The 20,281-nt window shown below is 43.8% G+C and overlaps 1 protein-coding gene across 2 annotated transcripts in view; it reads right to left on the bottom strand.

Moving 5' to 3' along the window:
- Positions 1-3,674: 3,674 nt before the first annotated feature.
- Positions 3,675-20,281, bottom strand: part of ABHD2 (abhydrolase domain containing 2, acylglycerol lipase) — a 77,582-nt gene continuing 60,975 nt past the window's right edge. For both annotated transcript variants that reach the window (XM_075897068.1, XM_075897067.1), the window contains 5 exons: positions 18,438-18,530; positions 15,600-15,710; positions 13,857-13,926; positions 12,190-12,274; positions 3,675-11,156 (listed from right to left, as the gene is read on the bottom strand). In XM_075897068.1, coding sequence (XP_075753183.1) covers positions 10,960-11,156; positions 12,190-12,274; positions 13,857-13,926; positions 15,600-15,710; positions 18,438-18,530 — 556 coding nt within the window. In that variant the 3' untranslated portion in view covers positions 3,675-10,959. The remainder of the gene's footprint in view (positions 11,157-12,189; positions 12,275-13,856; positions 13,927-15,599; positions 15,711-18,437; positions 18,531-20,281) is intronic.

Below are 20,281 nucleotides of genomic sequence, written 5' to 3'. Positions count from 1 at the left end.
AAGTAGCCTTTGACTTCATTGACCTGCAGGCAATAGGCACAAGTGGTGGGTGCCCAAAGAGAAGCATGGTTTGGGAAGAAGCCGGTTTTCCTCTGTCCCAAGTCTTCGTAGTCACCTTCTACCAGTGTTAAGCTACGGCTGTTGTCCCATTCCTCCCTCCATCCCCCCTCCCATTCTCAGCTCTCAGACTACACAGGGTACCCTTAATTTGCAAAGCAAAATAGCAGGGGTTCATCTGAACTGTCTGGAGATGGAGGATGCTGACAAGAGGCACATTCATCAGGGCACTGGCTCAGATTCAAACCAAACAGGATGTCTGCTCTGAAGCTGCAGGGAGGATGGGGCCTGTCTGAGCAGAGAGAGCTGGGTCTAGGTCAGCTTTCCCCAGCAACAGCACCCAGTAGTCCTACACAACAGCACATGCAAGTCCCAGGATCAGCCTCAGGCAGGATCCCTGAGGGAGTGATGGGACAGCGGTCAACAATCTTGGATCTGTTACTTTACTAATGCCCAGTTTACACTGCAGGATACAGCCCAAAGCTCTGCGAGGTCTGCCAGGAGCAGGCAGGTGAGAAGTCACTACTCCCCTTTCAATTTCCATCAACCAGTTCATTTGGGGGGTTGGTATCTGCAGCAATCCCAATGATGTGCTATGTGGTCATGCAGTCAGCAAGTTGGGGCAGAGCACAAGCTAGTCTCGGGCATTGAAACAGCAACCTGGGCCCCTTGTAGGGATGGGGAGGTGTGTCCCCACAGACAGATTCAAAGTTCAGAACATGCCCATTGGCAGAGGAGTCAATGGCCTGAAGACAGGTCCTTTGGCATTTAGCTAGGGTGCCAACCCCACTTCCAGACACTTCTGGAAAGTCAACAAAGCTGTTCACCTAACTTTCAGTTGAATGACTAGATTACCTTGTAAGCCTCAGATCAGCAAAGGGCAACTGTCTGACATGGGCTGGGATCAACCCAGTGCCCCAGCAGAGAAAGAACTGGCACTGCAAACTGACTGGTCAGAGCATCGCTCTGAGGGCTCTGCCCAAAGCAGGAAACTGAGCAAGAACAATCACTGGAGAGCTGAGAACGTCTCACTTGATAGCACAACTCCCCTTTTCTGGCTTAATACAATTCATTTTATAAGAGGGCATCTAAATCCTAGTTGCGGGGTAGGCAATGATGGTACTTGCCCACCCTACCCCTCACTTCCTGATCAAACAAGACACTGGGGAGACCTGCTGAACAGCCAGGACTGAAATGAAACAGGACCAACCACAGTGGTTTGAGCAAAGGAAATACACAAAGCAGCATTTTGTACCAACAAAGGGGGCTCTGGCTGGCTTTGGCAGTGCTTTGCTATGCATTAGCATCAGCCCACAGATGGTCAACTTTTCGAAGGTGTAATTTCCCAATGATACCATCTACATTTTTGTTAGCCTCTGAGGTGCTGCAGGACCATTTGTTATTTAAGGATTTCCCAAACATTCAGACTAGAGTAGTGATTAGGAGACTGGATTTATTTCCAGCTCCTAACCAGTTAAGATACCTCTGCCTTTTCTTTCTAGCTAGCAGGATGGGAGGTTGGAGGGTAGGGAATTTGCCACTTCCAGTCAGGCTGATTTAAGAGCCAGCAGCCCAGCCCTGAGAGGAGCTAGCATGGTTCCATGCTGAAGAAAAGGGATTGATATGCTAGTGTTCACATTTTTAATGGCATACAAAGCAGCAGCCATAGAGAGACTCATTCACCACTCCTGCCTGCTCATTCCAAACCTACACCAACACCATCCTCTCTCCACAAAGCTCCTAGCCGTCCTCGGGAAAGGGGCCTTTCAGTAGGCAGGACTATTGACCTACACGATTTCTTCTGCCTGGAATCCTTTGATGTGGCAGGTGGAGCCATCCTGCCCATTGGATGGTTGGGGCAACTGTTTTGGGAATCTGGTGCCAGCAGCAGGGCTTGGGACTGTCCCTACACTCAGCAGCAGCTGCAGGAAGTGGAGCAACTCACTCCCAGCCTGCTCTGTTCCTCCAAATCCCTGCGGCATTGCTCAGGGGAGGGGATTTGAGGGAAAGAGTGGACCCGCCCCCGCCCCGCCCCCTGCACTCAGTGGTGGTGGGACATGGGAAGAGGGAAGTGGAATGCTGTGGCTGGGAGCCAGTAGAACAGAGCTGGCTAGGGTTGTGTTGCTCCACTTTCTGCCGCCAGCGGTGAATATGTGTTGGGACTGACCCCTGCTGCTGGCACCCAGCTGGGCCACGTCGCTCAGGGGGACAGCCCAAGGAGACAGGGGAGGGAACAGACAGGGTGGGGTGTGATAGGTTGTCCCAGGTTCCACAGTCCCAGAGGGACGGCCCTGGTGGCAGGTTCAGTCAGAGCTCTGCCACCTTGCTGCAGGAGCCTTCGCTGTGCTGCAGCTTCTTCAGACCCTTTGCTCTGGCCCCAGTAGCTTTGCAGTTTCAGATGAACATGGTTTTGTTCTGGTCAACTCATCTCAAAAGGCACAGAGACAGGCAGCAAAAATGATTAAAGGCTTGACTTCAAGCATAAGGCAACAAACCAACAGGAGTGTGTAGGAACAAAATGCCCTTCCCCCCAGCTATATAATAAAACTAGCCAATGTTGAAATTCTTTCACCAGGTATCTGATTTGGCAGATCGCCAATCTGCTTGCTTCAGAATACAGTAGTAATTTCTGGCAAAAGTAAGAAGGGTTCTACCCCAGAGCATGGATCAGGCTGGAATTCAGATTTTTGTAAGGAAATTTAGAATTTCCAGCAACTCTGACACCTTCTGAGAGGTGTGGGGAGAGGGAGGAAAGCAATATTTTGGAACATACTTCAAGCAACTGTGAATCTGGTACTTCGAAGACTGTCTGAAGTGTTCCAGCTCATAGCAATTCAAATTCATTCTAAGACATGTGCGGGGAACCTAAGGCCTCTTGCCTGGATCTGGCCCCCAAGTCTTGGGGCTTCCCCACCCTCCCCAGCATTGAGGAGCCTGTGCTGGCACTTCAGTCCCCACCCCGCCACTGTCCCACCATGGGTCTGAAGCACACAAAATCTACTAGCCTGGGCTCCCCTAGGCTCTGGTGTGCAAGGGGAATGCGGGGAGTGACTTTCTCTTTCTTGGTCAGGGGGTCAAATCAGTGAGGGTTTGTTTTTGTTTGTCTCTCACTTGTGTGTGGCCCCACTGATTTTTCTGTGGGTCAGCAGCCCCCAACCCAAAAAAGGCTCCCCACCCCTGCTCTAAGAGGTCACAGGATTCTGCCTTACTCTAAGGCACTTGGCTCCCACTCTTCATATCTCATAGCCCTTATGAGATATAGGTTTTCATAGGTTTTTGATCTGAGGAAGTGGGTCTGGCCCACGAAAGCTCATCATCTAATAAACCATCTTGTTAGTCTTTAAAGTGCTACATTGTCCTGCATTTTGCTTCAACTACCCCAGACTAACACGGCTACATTTCTATCACTATTCTCATAGCCCTTATTGAGCTATGGCTACCATCTCTGAACAAGATGCAATATACGCCCCAGTCAGAAAAGCCCTTAGCTTTGCGCTGTTTCATGGTTGAATGTTATTGGTGCTTGGGGTCTCCCAGAGAAAAGGAAAATTAATTCAGGAAAAATGAAACCATTAATAAAGACCAGCTTTTACATACACAGCTACCACACACACACCTAAACTCAGTGAGTCCTTTATTTTTTTAAGTAAAGAAATTCAATTGAATTAAAGATAACAAAATTACATTGTTTTGCAATGACCTTCGTTAACATTACTCAGAATAAAGAACAAAACAAATTAACAAGAAAAATAAATCAAGGACACATTTTATAGCTTTTTAAAAGGTAAACGTCACCAGATATAGAAAAATTGCATTGCTAGTTGCAAATCTTCTTCCCAGGAGCTGGCAGCTCCTGAAAATCTGACTCCGAATCTGGCAGCTGGGGGCAGCTCTCAGCATACCAACACAACCTTTTCTGGGCAACATTTAAAGTTAAAAGGATCACGAATGTCGAAATAATGATTCCAGATATTCTATTTGGAAGCAAAATTTCTCATAATTTTTTAATTTCAGTTGAATAGCAAGAGTTCAAAGACACCAAAAAAAGTTACACTCAACCCACTCCACTAAGGCAGCTGCATTGGCAGAAATCAAAGAGGGCACAGTTACAGATCTGGCTTCCTGAGGTGTCAGGATACCCTCCCTTCCCCTTCCCTCTGCTTGGGGGCATCTGGGAAAGAGGGAAAGAGCTTTTCTTGAAAAATTGTGCTTACTTAATTAAGAGAAATGCAGGTTTGTTGCAAACTAACATCTGGGACTAGAGACAATTGCTGAACAGTTGTGAAAAATCAACTGTTTTGGAGAACATCACCTGAACTAAATAGTCATTTTTTAACTAAATCTGGCCTATCAGCCATACTTCTTAGGACTCCCAATTGGCAGCTACCACCAGAAGGTATAGTACTCTGGTAGAACATGCTTTTACTGATCACTCTGATATGATGTCCTACCTCCTCTGATCATAGCCATGTTCTCTGCATAACAAGACAGATGCATTGCAATATGCTTGCCAGTCACACAAAAATAACAGGCTGCATACGCCCCTACTTATGCAGCCAATTATGGGACTCAGACCTGAATGCTCCCCAAAAGGGTTAGAGCTAAACAGGCTGCTAGAAGTTGGTGAGAAAATAAGCCTACACACAGAGGAAGCAGGGCTGAACTCTTCTTGCAGCCATTGGATCTGTTTGGTAAAGGTTGTCTCCTCTTGCAGCCCCCATGCGGACAATGCTGCCCTTTAATACAGTGATTGTGCCCTTGGATTTAACCAGCAAACAAATGTTTTAAGGATACAAATATTTAAATGAAGTACAGTACCCAGATGATTAACGGATAATTTGATCTCTGTCACTGCACCTCAGCCAAATCATCAGAGTTAGGAGAAAACAAGTCCAGATGGAAACAGAGAGGACACAGCAGCAGGATCATGTCTTGCAAAAAAGGGGGCCTGGAGCACTGCAAGGCACTTCTCTGTAAGCTGCTTGGTGCACCCTAATTTCTGTTCTGAACAGCCTTTTGAAAACAGTGTACTCACACCAAGAGCAATTTGCTTTCTGCCTAGATTTGGACTCTTGCAGTAAACATTGCTGTTCTGAGTCACTATGGCTACTGCACGCTACCCAAACATACACAACTGCCAATGGAAGGGCACATGGTGTCTGACTCAAAACAAGCAATGGACACACACAGCCTTCTGAATGGCTTGCATCACAGCTGTCCATACACCGCCTACTAACACAAGCCTGGGTCCTTTTCTAGGTTCCTTGTAAAGAAGTTTTACAACCATCAATAAATCCCAGAGAGGCACAACATTTCCAGGAAGCTCCTTGCATTGCTGCCCAGAGAGCAGTGTCACTACTTTTGGCAATAAACCCCCCAAATGCACTCGATGTATTGGATAAAGAGACAGACCACACCTCTTGCTGTACACTATTTGGCCAACAAGCTAGTGAACTGAGGAAGTTAGCTCATTAGAACATGGGATCTTTTGGATTTTGGAAAGGAAACATGTTCATGTTTTGGTCAATAACTATGAGTCAGTCCTTACATTTCTATAGGCAGGAGAAGTCAGATGTATAATTATCTCCTGCTTATATAGTTATAATTTTAAGCCATAAGGACATACACTATAGCTCATTTTAAGCTGCCCAAACCCAAAGTCCTTTCCTAGCTCAGCACACACCCATCTTTCAGTGACATTTCACCCACAGCCAGGCTGCTTTTAGCTTTGATGCCAGAAGCCAAAAAGTCAGGTGTTTGCTTTCTGTAGATCACAGCAACAAGCAGAACCGCGGATATATATTACTGAAAGCTGCCACTGTCTTGATGTGGAGAAGGAAGCGAGAGAAATGAAGGGAAAGGCACTAGGTTTCTAAAGGGCTGTGGACTACATTCTTCAACAGAACTGGGATGGACGAAGAAAAAGTAGCTTGGCTGAAGTCAAGTGCCATGGATTTCAGTACTCTATGTTATAACTTAGTGATCACAATTTGAGACAAATACTTCTTGATAAACAAGAATCAATGCCAAGAAGTGCTGAGGAGAAGACTACAGAGAGTTTCAGGTGCCTTCACGGTGCATCTGCAACAGGAAACCCTGTCAAACTCTTCAAAAGGAGAACATTAGAGCATGGCTATTAAAGATTCTGGGAGATCTGAGGTAAAGAATACAAGTTCCTCATGCTCTAAGTCTCAGCACGGCCCACTGTCCCCTGCAAAGTTCAAATGTCTTCAGATACCTGGTAACGGTGGAAGGAAGGCTGGACCAGTCTAACTGTTCAGGGAGAACTGGATGCAACCTAAGTAGAAGAGTCCCTTTCTGATGTTTGTTTCTAAATGCCAATGATATCCAATGATGAGATACACAAATTTACGATGCTAAGTGCTAGTTAATAGAGCCCTAGTGACATTTATTTCATTTTACCTCTAATTCCTCAATCTGAAACTATCAATTCAGAAAATCCGCTTGTTAGCTTCCATCTCACTCAGCTGATCTAAAGAGAAGAGCTGCATTGTTCCATGTGCATGATCAGGCTATTTCAGGAAGTATTCAGAGGTTTACACTTTGAATACTTGCTATAACTAATGTGGGAGGTTTTTTTGAACATTTTAGGAGGCTCTTGTGGAAAAAATTCTCTCTGCTGGCCTGGAATGCACATACATGACTTTCACCTCTAAAGGAAAGAGCACAAAACTGAACTAGGTCATATGCTATTAGCATGATGGTCTCAATTTGGTCCCTGGTATGCATATACCCACATCACATTACAACTGCTAGCATAGTGCATGGGAGACTAAGTTAGGACTGATATTTAGTGGCAGACCCTTTTTTAAACGTGTGCACTGTCCACTCCAGCTGTAGGGTTTAATACAAGAAGTCCCCTCTCCAGAAACCTTAATATAGTAATATGTAGTGAAGCAGATTTTTAGCCAGAGGGGAGGCAGAAGAAATGAGCTACCAGATATGGTTTCCAGTAAGTCAAGGAAGCTCTTAAAAGTTTACACCACTTGGCCCCGGCCTATGCATTCAAAGACACGCTAAGTCACCCCGAGGAGGAGTTTTTATTAAACCTTTCTAGCTACAAAAATCTTGTTGGGTGAACTTAAGTCTCAAAACTCAAATGAGAACCTTAACATGCATAGCAAAAGCCTTAAATAACTCCTTCCCTTTTCTCCCAAAACTAGATAAGCCAACTTTCACAACTGCTAGCATTAATCCAAACACAAACACAACTGCTTCAAGTGCATTAGAGAACATAGACAGCTCACCTGAAGATGCAAGAACTATTGTAGCAAGAATACCAAGACTCAAGTCTACTTCCATTTCTCATCCCCCCCACCTCCCCGCTGAAGCAACCACTCCAGATGTCTGGGATGCTAAGTGCTCCTGAAGTCTCAGACTTAGGTGAGTGCATCTGTATTTGGATAGTGAGGGGTAAGTGCATGTTATGGAAATCTATACAAGCAGCAAGAGAGAGAAGAGTTTTTGCCTGTTGCTACCTCTGAGGAGGAACAGATGCTGGTAATTTCCTTAAGTCTTCAAGATCTTCTAGCACCTAGTCTAGCCATGAAACAGGCTTTACTTTCTACAGAGATATGCTCTCTCTCCTGGAATGACTGCAGGAAGGATCAGCTCACTAAGAAAGAGGCAGTGACAGAGTTCACCTGCAAACAGTGGTGAAAGAAAACTGGAATTTTCCTCATGAAAGGATTCTCCAATAGCAGAATCTCTGCTTGCCTGCCCAATTTGACTGGACAAGCAGGAACTCTCATTGGTTTAGGAATTCCCCCAGCAGCTCTTCTCATTGAAGGAGGAGTTACATTTAGTATTCAGTAAGAATGGAAGTCATTGACTGCCTGGTCACCTGCCATAGTTAGTTACACTAAACTGTATCTCTGTGTTTGAAGAGACAAAGACATCACCATTTTTCTCCATGCCCTAAGAAACAGGAGACCAAATGCCATCACAAACAGCATGGAGCAAAGCCTTTTCAAGTCAAAGCCTCCCTTGCTGCATCCATAGAGATAGAGCTCCTCTTGGGGCAGATTCTTAACACTAAATGTATACTACCGCAAACTCTGAGCTCAGCAGCTAAAGAGCTGAACACCCAAAGCAAGCTCCTCCAAAACAACAATCCCTTTTATTTCCGTTGGAAAATGGTTACAAGTTACCACCACGGAAGGAAGCCTTCTTCATTTACTTTTTGAGAACTGACGTTCTGCAAGCAAGGGCAATGCAATGAGTTTACAGGAAAGTTTTGAAGAGTTGCAAAACTGGGCTTAGTTTAGTATTGCTGTAAACCCAGCTATACTGTAGAGGGAAGTTCATAATTATTTTATTAGAGAAAACAACTCAAGTTCTCAAGCAACTATTTGGGAAACGGCAAAAACATTTTGTGCTTCAAATACATCAAGAAATATCCAAATGTCTGTGTTCTGCCTGCTTTTTGAAGCTTCAACAGTTTGATGAGTGCTAAGGAGGACTTCTGTTCTCTTAGAACCATCTGTAGTGACTACTCCTATTTGCAGCTATGCAGGGTTTGGAGGAATGAATGCACACAGTGATCTGTAGAGGGAATTCTTTACTGTGGGAAGGGCAGTCTGGTCTCTTGCATAGCTGGTGTTCTATGAACAACAACTACAGAGCTAGCTAAGTTCAAATCCATTATATATTAGATCCACATTTCCACACATTGATATCATGTATCTATGTCAATGGGTATAAATAACAGGGGCTTATATTCAACTTCTTAAAAAGTGACTGATATTCTAAGTTATGTCCCATGAATTATTTATACCAACAGCTACTGAAACTAGGACACGTTCAAAATCTGAATGCCCAGTATGATTATTCTGCTGATTTGTGGATGAGTTATGGACAAGAGGATGAGCACAAAGAGACACAAACACCATCCGAAGATGCCCTTAACTGATGCCCTGAAACATCCTTGAAACCAGCCACAAGAGTGCCCAAATCTTGCTGTGGCTTTGCATGATCATTTCTTCTACTTCTAGAACAAAAGCAGAACCTGAACTCTAACCACAACAATGCACAGGGTAACCACAGTTTGTTTAGAACAGGCCAAGGCAGCTGGCCTAAGGCAAACTGAAGGAGTTAGTTTCCTGATATGATAATACACCTTTGCTACAGTACTTAATTATTGCTTTGTTAAACAAAAATCTCTCCAATCTACTGAAGTTCAGAGACCATGTGGCCCAAGCAGCTTATTCCACTAGTATTACAGGACTGAAATTCAGCAGGGTGTTTTATCCTTAAGCTTCAACTAAAGTGCCTAGAACACAAAACCAAGGCTAAAGCAATAAAGTGCTAATTGGTGAGAGCAGCATGACAGGAACGCAGATGATGAAGTAAATGGATGATGAAAGGAATCACAAAGATGGAATAATGAGATGAGGATACCGAAGGATTGAAAGTAAAGCAAAGTTTGACCACAAAGTTCCACTGTCTAGACAGATTGTTTCTATTTTTAAATTAAGATCTTTGATTGTCATGGGGGAGTTCTTCTTCTAGGGTGTTTATCTTAAAAGAGCCCTTTGGGCCACAGTATAGTATCAGTTCCTACTTGAAGAAAGTATGCAAGTGACTTTCAAATTACCACACTTCATCTTGAGCATTAACTGAAGTTGATGCTGGACATTCTGGGTGGGGAAAGGGTGTTAAAGCCAGGAGGATACAAATGCCCAGCTGGACATAGACAGGCTCACCAGATCCTAATAACTGTGAGGACAGTCATACAGAGAAACATTTTAGCTATGCAGGGCTAGAGACATTCAGTTCCCATCAACTACAAGGCAAGTCATATGGCTGAAAAACAAAACCATTCATTGCTCTGAAAGTTTAGGGGAAAGATTTTGGAACATTCTACCCTGGCACATACAAAAGGAGAGAAGAAGCAAGAACTGATATTGATGATCTCCCCCCACAGACACTCCTTAAGAAAGGGTGTATTCATTCTCTGAAATATTTTCAAACAAAATGGATATACCCCACCGATTGACAATCAGCTGTTTCAATGCATTAACCAGAACCCGTTTCAAAAAGGCCTGGATTAAAACACAAAAATACAGTGATAAAATAAAACTTTTTACATTAAAAAAGGCAAGTGTCACAAGAAGGCTGTTTTGTCTTGGTGTGAGAGTGTTTATATAGCAGGAAATCCAATGAATGACCAACATGTAACTCATCTATATGCAGAGGGTCATCAGAAAAATGCAGGGGTAGCAGAATATGCTGCCACCCTTGCAAGAGCTAAAGCTCTGACAAGTTGCTCTGTGTTTCCTAACCCATCTGCATCCTGCTATGGGCACTGCCGGAAAAGGCAAGAGGGCTTTATGAGATGTGCAAGGCTGAAGGTCTACTTGTCACTCAAAAGTTTCACTCTTTTTGTAAGCCACATATCAGTGGACTCCAGACTGAACTGCTGGTGTCTATGGATTGATTCAGGGTTCTCCCTAGTGTCAGGAGAGATATGACCAGAGGGGGAAATGAAGCTCCCAGCACAACTCATCCACAGCTAAACAAATTCTGTTAACTCAGTGAAGAGTCCTGACCAGTGGAAGAATAACCTGAAGGTCAGCAGTACTGGGACTTTCTACTTCCTCACAGTATGAGAATCCTGCAGCAAGCCCTAACCAGCAAACAAAAGCAGCAAGCTAGTTCTTCAAATGCAGCAGTGTACTGCAAACCCATAAGGAGACACAAAGATCCACAATGCCAGTTATTCCTCTGTTGTATCTCCATTTCAGAAGGAAACATTGTGGCCAAACCCCAGTCCCAGGATGTCACAAAGAGGATGGAAACCTGAAAAAGCAGGTGAGGGAACTCAAGAGTTCCAGAAGAGGGAAATATAGTGAAACAAATCCAAGTGGGTCTTTGGGGTAGTTACTCCTGCCCAGATGCCGATTGCTCTGTATCTGAGCACTGAGACTTATTCCTCTCCCACTGGCAGATGGCATTGGTGTACTGTACCACAAGCTTATCCATCCACGTGAGAGGTTCAGGAAATAGTACAGCTCCCTCAAAAAAGCCCAGATGGCCTCCATGAAGTGGTAGCACAAACATGACGTTCTCCCGTTTCTCTGCAAGGTTAAAAGAGGAAAAGAACATAAGATTTCAGAAGTCAACTGCAGAGGTTAAACAGCAGAGTTCCGCATCATCCTAGATAATGGTACCAACGGTGATGTTTAAGGGCAGGAGTGGGCAGTAAGGCTGTGTCCAGACTCCATGCCTCCGTCGACGGAGGCATGTAGATTAGCCAGATCGGAAGAGGGAAATGAAGCCGCGATTAAAATAATTGCGGCTTCATTTAAATTTAAATGGCTGCCCCGATCTGCCGATCAGCTGTTTGTCGGCAGATCGGGAGAGTCTGGACGCGATGCCCCGACAAAGAAGCCTTTCTTCATCGACACAGGTAAACCTGGTTTCACGAGGCTTACCTGTGTCGATCAAGAAAGGCTTCTTTGTCGGGGCATCGCGTCCAGACTCTCCCGATCTGCCGACAAACAGCTGATCGGCAGATCGGGGCAGCCATTTAAATTTAAATGAAGCCGCGATTATTTTAATCGCGGCTTCATTTCCCTCTTCCGATCTGGCTAATCTACATGCCTCCGTCGACGGAGGCATGGAGTCTGGACACAGCCTAAGTGGCCAGCAGGTTGGATGCAGTTCTCTGTTTACCTGAGCCTCCACAGGTATGGCTGCTCACAACTCCCATTGGCCATGGTTCACCATTCCTGGTAACGCCATTTGCCATTCCCAGACAATGGGAGCTGTGAGAAGTGGTGGGCCAGCCTGCAATGCTTCCCACAGCTCCCATTGGTTCGGAACAACAAACTGTAGCCAACAGGAGCTGCGAGCAGCCATACCTGCAGATACATAGTTAAAGTGTCTGGCAGCCCACCAGGGACTAACCTGGACTGTATTCATTAGATCCTACCAAAATACAATTTGGAACCTTCTCAGTGAATGGTGGTTCTTAGAGATTACACAGTACACATTCACCAGATTATGGTAGTCTGCAGTCAAGTCAAGCAAACTTTGCAACGCTTTGTAATTCATAATGTGATGAAGAGGGAAAAACAATAGTCTATTTTGATAATGAATTCAACTCACCTGACAGAGCTCTTGGGATTGATAAGAGACTGTCATGTACCAGAGGGTCATCAGCAGCATTAACCAGCATGAGAGGAACATAGATCTGCACCATGAAAGGAGATGGATAGAAACAGAGAACCAGTGAGTTATAGATTCGTGGTTTCAACTCAAATCTTGTAACAGCAAAAGGAATCTACTCACAACCTGCCTAAGACACCACAACTGAGTGCCATGTCTTGTGATGGCCCTACACGTGCAGCAACATCAATAAAGTAATAACATACACAAACAAAACCATGCCTGTGGACTGTCACTGCTGGGATGCTCTGCAGCATATGATATGGTTCAGCTGAACTGCTGAAAGGGCAAACTGGGTATGACAGGTAATCACCAGTAACAGACAGATCCAGACAGTGACAATAGATAGTTTCTTTATAACTGGTACCCACGAGGTACCCAGTGTGGTCAATACTTGAGAGCATTTGCATTCAGCTTTTGAAAGGAAGAATCTAAGCTATCGCTGCTAGGCAGAGGGTCAAACATATGTTTGTCTCTGGCTTCTGAAGGGGGCATGCAGCACCTAAGAAGAATGCACTGCTGAAACTAGACATGGGATAATCATAAACTGGCAGAGATGGAATAATAGTAAAACTTCAATTATGCTTGTCTGGGCAAGAAATGTGAAGAACATCATTTTGTTAGGCTCCCTCCAAACGCTGACGAGAACTGCTTAAGCATGCCAGAGAGCCGTGCAGCCCAAACACAGACTTTGATTAGGGGCTGACGGCAGAGGATCAGATGTCAGCCATGACCATGACAGGATTCTGTCGCCATAAAAAAATTGCCAAACTGAGTGCCTTCCTCCGACACTCTGGGTAATTATTGTTCTGCCTAAGAGACAGATGTTGGACTGCAACATGCTCTTCGTATCAGATTACTGAAACAACCTCACCCAAGTCTTGAAGCTGAAGTAATTAAGTAATCATCAAGGGCTAGTTGATAGGACTTAGTCTTACTCCACGCATTCAGCGCAACAGGAGAGACTTACTTTTGGATATTTAAAACCCTAATGCTTTACTGAGCTTTGGTAGCCTATTCACCTCTATATCATTTGGCCCAGCGATACTTATGGGGGATAACTAGTACATTTCCAAGCATTGCCTCTGCAGTCCTGAATCTCTGCAATGTCTGATCATCTGACCTGAGAGGCGGTGTCTATGCCTCTTTCCAAAGTGCAACCATTTATTTAGAATGTTTCTGGAATTGTATAGATCAGAATAATACTTGTTTGATATCTTTAAAAGAGCATAACTGTACCACCAATACATAGCTCTGCAGTGAGGGTCTCACAATTTGGTTTCATTTAATATAAGTTGAAGGCCTGAATGTGAGATAAAACATTCCTTTTGGTTTGAGGGGACTGTCACTGATGTCCCAGATGAAGATCTGGACTAGGAGTTTCAAATAAGCCTAAAGGAATTGGGCACTGAAGTCAGTGAATGTCAATGGGTTTTGGTGCTTAACTCCCATTCGGTTCCTTAGAACTGCTAGCCCTGACACTTCGTACACATGGAGGAAAAAAGAGACATAACAGCTAGGTACCAGTGGTGCAGAAACCAATGAACATTCCTCTTCATTCCCAAGAGCAAAATAAAACCATAACAACCTCCACAGTGGCAGCTCACCCTGTGTAAGTAATGCAGACAACTCTCCTCTTCATAATACTCTTTCAGGGAACTGTAGCCATGAAACTTCCTGAGAAAGAAAACAAATAACTGTAAGGCAAGAACAGTTACTCACAGTACTGACCAATACACGTTTGATCTAGTCCACTCCACCAGCAAAAGCTGCTCAATGTGACCTCTTTCCAGTGCTTTAATTTAGACCATCTGTTCAGGCCCATCGCAGTGTAAAACTCCAATGTCAACAAAGCACAGGAGAAGAAATGTTCCACTCTTATTTGCCAAAGGGGACAATCACAGAGCTCTTCACAAGAGCATGACCAGCAGGGGCAAGCAGCACAGAAACTGCCAGCTAAGTGTGCAGTTCCCCAAAGCACTGTGCAAGTGCAGCACAGTAGCAAGCCAGAGGTATGACAGATGGCAAATTAAACACTAATAACTTCTGTGGAGCAGGATATGGATGAGGAAGCCTAGTCACACCTGAGATCTTTAAAAGCATTCTTTCTGGTTATCAGCAATCTTGACAGAGAGGGGACTGGAGAATAATTAAGGCTGGTTGCATTAACAGCCCCCATATGGTAGGCACTCTCAAAACACCTTGCTGGGATCTCATCTTCAGTTAGTTATGAAGCCTGAAGATGTAGTTGCTGAAGCGCCCATTTTAGGATCTGAAACTCACTGCAGTTAAAAGCCTTCTCAAGAAAGTAAACTTCTCAGTTTCCTTGCTAGATTTTTCCCATAATGGTGTCCAATCCAATCCCCCTATCTCCTTCCCACTTCATGAAACCAAGCACCTAAGCTGTGGCCACAGCTGGGGAGACCTGGTCCTTCCCTACCACATTTAAGAAAGAAACGAGGATAGCAGGACTCCAGTGATCTCATTTCCTGCTGGGCACACAGTAGGAATCCCCTTCCCTGGAAGCAGCTTACAAAGCCTAGCTCTCCCCAGGAGCAGAAGGGGGAAACACTTTCAGTCCCTCAGCAGCTTAGCTGGCTAACTTTACCATCTGTTGGCTTGGGTGGTTATTTTATGGCCATGGTGGTTTTTGGTTTGGGGGGATGCCAGTACCTGGTCTTAGGGGAGGCTCTGGAAAGGGTGAACATAAGGCCATTGGGAATGCACTGAATTAGTGCTAGAATATTTAAAAAGCAAGGGTTAAACTGGAGAGGCAAGACTTATGAAAAGGCTGATGCTTAATACTGAACAATAAGAGGTGCCTTTAGTGCTTGACTTTATTAATACAGCAAGAATTAAAATAAGCAAACCGTAAGATTTGCTAAAATTAGAAGAGAGAGGTATTAAAGGTAAGGGCCATTTGTGTTATAAATACACAGTTGAAGGTCAGGCAAGGGTTACAATATAATTTGGTAGGAGCCAGCATGAGCCTATCACTTCCCCAAACACTTCATGTCCAAGGCCTAGACACCACTGGTTTCAACTTTCTAGAATCTTTTAGGTGGGGACTATCTTCCCAGATTGTTTATACAATACCCAGAAAAATGGGTCTCCAACCCTGACTGCTGTTTTGGATGCTTGATTTTTGCAAAAAAGTAGTAGAGGCCTTGTCAAAAGCTGGATCAGAAGTTGGCAAAGATTTGGGGAGGGGAGGGAGGGTTAGTCAACATTTTGACAAAGTTGCTGACTTAGCAAATTTCAGGAGTTTTCTACCCACCTAGCAGCAAGTAATAGGGCAACATCAGTGAGAATTTGAAAAGATGTGCTAAAGAGCATGCTCCCAGTCATACCTCATGATGGTGTCATCGATCTGCATGAGGGACGTTGCTGTGTAGAGTCTGCTCAGGTCTGAGTCTGCTAGGTTGTGGGACTGCTTAACAGTATCGCCAAACAAGGCTTGCCTGAAACACAGCAGCAGAAAATAGTTATCACACAAGCAGCAAGGCCCTATCCCGCTCAGAAAAGCTTGCATCTGCTACTGCTGATAGGAAAACGAGGACTATATCCCCCATCCATGAAGATTTACTTAAGAATGAGCATGGCTTGTTAACTTTGGCCAGCTGCACAGGGAGGTAAGCTGAGACTTTCACAGGCTGCTCTGGGACAAAGATGCTTTTCTGTTGCACTGAAAAACTGCATTTAAAAGACATGTATAGAGGACTTTTCAAAGCATATCCAGGGATTAGAAGTGTTTGGAGCAAAGGCTTTTTCAGTTAAAGGCAATGTCCTTTGGCTTCTTACCAAAGACATGGGTGGCTCTGTTAACAGTGTTAAAGATCATGGGTGTAGTATCTCCTTCTCCATCTGGTACTATTGCCTCATCAGTGTGGAGACAATGTTACTTCATAAAGAGAAAGTGATTTGGGACATTACCTTAACAGAAAGCTATTCACTGTGGACATTGTCCTAGTCAGATATTACACCCAAGAGAGGATATGTTGCTTCACAAGAGCAAAACTCTAGCTAGGAAACTTACAGGCCCCAGAACAAAGACAGCAAGCTGTGAATATCAAGAGTCTTGCAGGATTTCCATCCCCTTTAAGAGGCAGCTGTGGGGTGGAGATGGAGTTTGTTTTGGGGACTTGCCTTAGAGCATAAGAGATCCATTATGGAAGCAAAATATTTTGATAACTCAACAAAACCTCCTTTAAGCCTGCCACAAGTTTCTCTTGGTTATGATACTGTGTACCCATTTTCATGGGGAAATTACAGCCCTTCATACATTTTGAGTTTCATCAAGATGTCAAAATATTTGGCTACCTGGAGTGAATTATGTGGATCCCCACACACTGTACCCACAGATAAGAGTTTCCTTCCTTCCAGAAAGATTTTCCACACTGCATGCGACATGATTGCTTCACTTACAAGATTTCAACTCTGCCATTTGGAATGGGCATGAATAAGGTATCTATTTTCATTTTCTCCCATCTCCCAAGTGTCTCTAGGCATCTTAAGCAAAGGAGATACCTACATTTGAAGGCAACATGCAGCAATCAGTATCTAAAAGCAGTTTTGGCTGTGGTAGTGGGCAAGGAGAGGGAAGCAACATGAATTTGAGTGGACAGCCAATAAGAGTTACTCATTCAATCTGACCTATTGCTCATCCATAGTAAAGGCATGGGCGTAAAGCGAGCACATAGGTATCAGCAGTATTTGGGAGCATTCCCTCTAGCTGTGCATTTTTAGGTTTTGAGCCATTTAAAGCAAACTTAACTTTAGACTATTGCGTTTGACAGAACGACACCCCAAAGCCGTGAATCCTTAGCTCCACAACAAGAGCAATTCTGACACTCTGCTTAAGTGTGTGGCAGAGCATAACAGAGAGGTGCTTCCTCACCTCCTTGAGGATAAGAAGGTCTCTGACTAGAAGGAAAAACACATGCAAAATACACTGCTGATGTCTGCCAAGTCTATAGTAGGGAAGGAAGGCTGTTGGCAAACACACAACAACATTGCGCTTCTCATCTTGCATTTACTCAGTCAATGACCTTCCTTGGAAGGCAGAAATAAGCAGCTGGACAGGACAAAGAATAAATGAGATGCTGGGCAAGTTTCCCTTTTGTTTGCTAAAATCATCCCATTCTAGGAAGCTGAAGCTTATTCAGATTTCTAGGGATGGATTCTCTCTAATTTCAGTTTACCCTTTGGATAATCCCACATGGATCTACAGAATTCAGCACTGCTTTTGCAGGTAAAGCTAGCTAGCCCATCTAAATATTCAAAGTAATGCAAAATGTAAAATAATACTCATTGGAAAAAATAATTCCAACTATACATACAATACAATAATCATAATTTAGCCAAAACTACTCAAGAGAGATCTTGGAGTCATTGTGGATAGTTCTTTGAAAACATTCACTCAGTGTGCAGTGCCAGTCAAAAAAGAAAATAGAATGTTAGGAATCATTAAAAAAGAAAAAGAGACTAAGACAAAAACAATATTTTATTGCCTCTATATAAAACCACGGTACACCCAGATCTTGAATATTGCATACAGATGTGGTCGCCTCATCTCAAAAAAGATAGACTGGCACTGGAAAAGGTTCAGAAAAGAGCAACCAAAATGATTAGGGTTTTGAAACAGGTCCCATAGGAAGGGAGATTAAAAAGACTTTGACTTTTCATCTTAGAAAAGAGGAGACTAAGGGGTGATATTACAGAGGTCTATAAAATCATGACTGGTATGGAAAAAGTGAATAAGGAAAAGTTATTTATTTATTCCCACAAAATAAGAACTAAGGGGTCACCAAATGAAATTAATAGGCAGCAGGTTTAAAACAAAAGGAAGTTTTTCTTCACTCAGTGTACAGTCAATCTGTGGAACTCCTTGCCAGAGGATGTGGTAAAAGCTAGGACTTTAACAGGGTTCAAAAAAGAGCTAGATAGATTCATAGAATAGGTCCATCAATGGCTATTAGTCAGGATAGATAAGAATGGTGTCCCTAGCCTCTGTTTATCTGGATATGGTTGACAGGAGAGGGATCACATGAGGATTACCTGTTGTGTTCCCTCCCTCTCGGGCATCTGGTATTGGCCACTGTCAGCAGACAGGATACTGGGCTAGATGGACCATTGGTCTGACCCATTATGGCCTTCTTGTTCTTATAGCAGATGGTTTACTAACGTACCTGTGAGAGAGGATTATTTTCTTCATGTTGTCTGCCATGAGGAAGTTATAAAACCTCCGACACTGATCCCACTGCATGAAGGTTTCCTGTGCCCTAAACACAAGCATAGATCAACAAATCAAAGCAGGTAGCAACTGTGTACATCTAGTTGGAATAGAGTAATAAACCACAGTCTCCAGGACACTATGACAAGGTGTTATGTAAACAGTCTGCAGGCTCTCTCACCAATGATTAAGATAACTGTAGGAATTTGCTTACTTCCTGATGGAAGAGTTTGGCAAACGTCAGAAGAGATGTCTATACAGTCCTCCCTCAGGCAACAGCTAGTAACATATTATAGCAGTGGTGGCCAATCTGCGGCTCGTGGGCTGCATTAGTCCCTTTGGGGTTCCACCTGCGGCCTGCGCACTCTCTCCCTGCCCCCTTGCCCCATGCCTCTTGCATACTGGAGCCCCGCACTTACCCACTCCTCCTTCTCCCTCCCAACACTGTCAGAGTGCCATGAATCTGCTGATTCTCAGCCCTTCAAGCTCTGGAAGGGAGGGGAGGAACAGGGATGGAGAGTAAATTGCTGATTTATAGTGCTCCGCAAGTGCTGGGAGAGAGGGGGAGTAGAATGTAAGTGCAGGACTGCAGTATCTCAGTGCACAAGAAGCATGAGGGAAGGGGACAGAAAGGAAATATGGGGGCTGAACCACAGATGGAACCCCAATGGGCCGTATGGGGCCTGCAGACTGCCCACCACTGGATTTCAAACTTGCGGCCCACTGAGATGGAGGGTCAAGTATGCAGTCCACTCACTAGCCTTGGTTACTCATCACTGTACTGTACCATCACTAAAGTCTCCAGGCAGCTTCAGACATTTACGGGAAGAGGTTTGAAGAGACACTCATCTTAAGTCACACTTGGCATTTAGCCTATCTATCTACCTTGTAACAACTATGACACATGAAGAAAGCTAAGGGAAGAGATTTAATATGTTTTACTATTTTATTATGTTCTTTTGTGCATTTCACGGCACTTCATGTATCGTCAAGTTTGGCTGTTTCCTCTATTGGTCAATTTTGCTTGTGTGTGCAGATCTTCTATGCTGCAACAAGGTTGTAAAGTGTTTAAAATAGGAAGTCAACTTTCAAAACCCACAAAAATTGGTTGGAGGACACAGGGATAAATGAAATGGCAACATTTGGAAATGGTGTTTCTATAATTGTTCCGACAGGTCAGAACTCTATTTCACAGCTTACTAAATTAACATATTGTCAGTCACACAGAATGATTAACATTAGTCAAATTATGTGTGCTCTTCCAGAACACCTTTGTTAGGAAAAGGTCATGAGCAGGTTATTTCTGCAACTGTGAACCCTGTTACACAGTAATGAAGAAATATATACTTCCTCTTATTTACTGAGCAACCTAAGAATGGTGGGAATGAAGTTCAATACTGACTACTTCTAGAGTTTAAATATTAACATGAGGGGAAGTAATTGAACAGAGGGGTTTATCAGGACTTCCCAGGTTCAAACCAAAGGCTAGCAGATAGTGAGAGTTAATGAATAAATGGCATTTGTTCATGGAATGATATAAACACCATGGCTAAATGCAAGACTGGAATTTAGCCTAAAGACTTCCTTATCTCCATGTCTAGCCAAGATATATCTGCCATATACTTGTGAACAAAAAGACTATTTAATTGGCTAGCTCTCTACAGGCACCATTTAAATTCAGGTTAATTCTTAGAACTACCACACTTTTCCATAGTTGCTGGTTTAGACAGCAGGCCTTATACTATAAAGTGTTTGAGAAGATGCAAAATAGAGAGGTTAGATATCAGGTAATTAAATAGT

This window comes from Pelodiscus sinensis, chromosome 14 (assembly GCF_049634645.1).
Source record: "Pelodiscus sinensis isolate JC-2024 chromosome 14, ASM4963464v1, whole genome shotgun sequence".
Classification (NCBI taxonomy): Eukaryota; Metazoa; Chordata; order Testudines; family Trionychidae; genus Pelodiscus; species Pelodiscus sinensis.
Note: the sequence above shows the minus strand (reverse complement) of the source record. Positions and strands in the feature narration are given on the sequence as shown.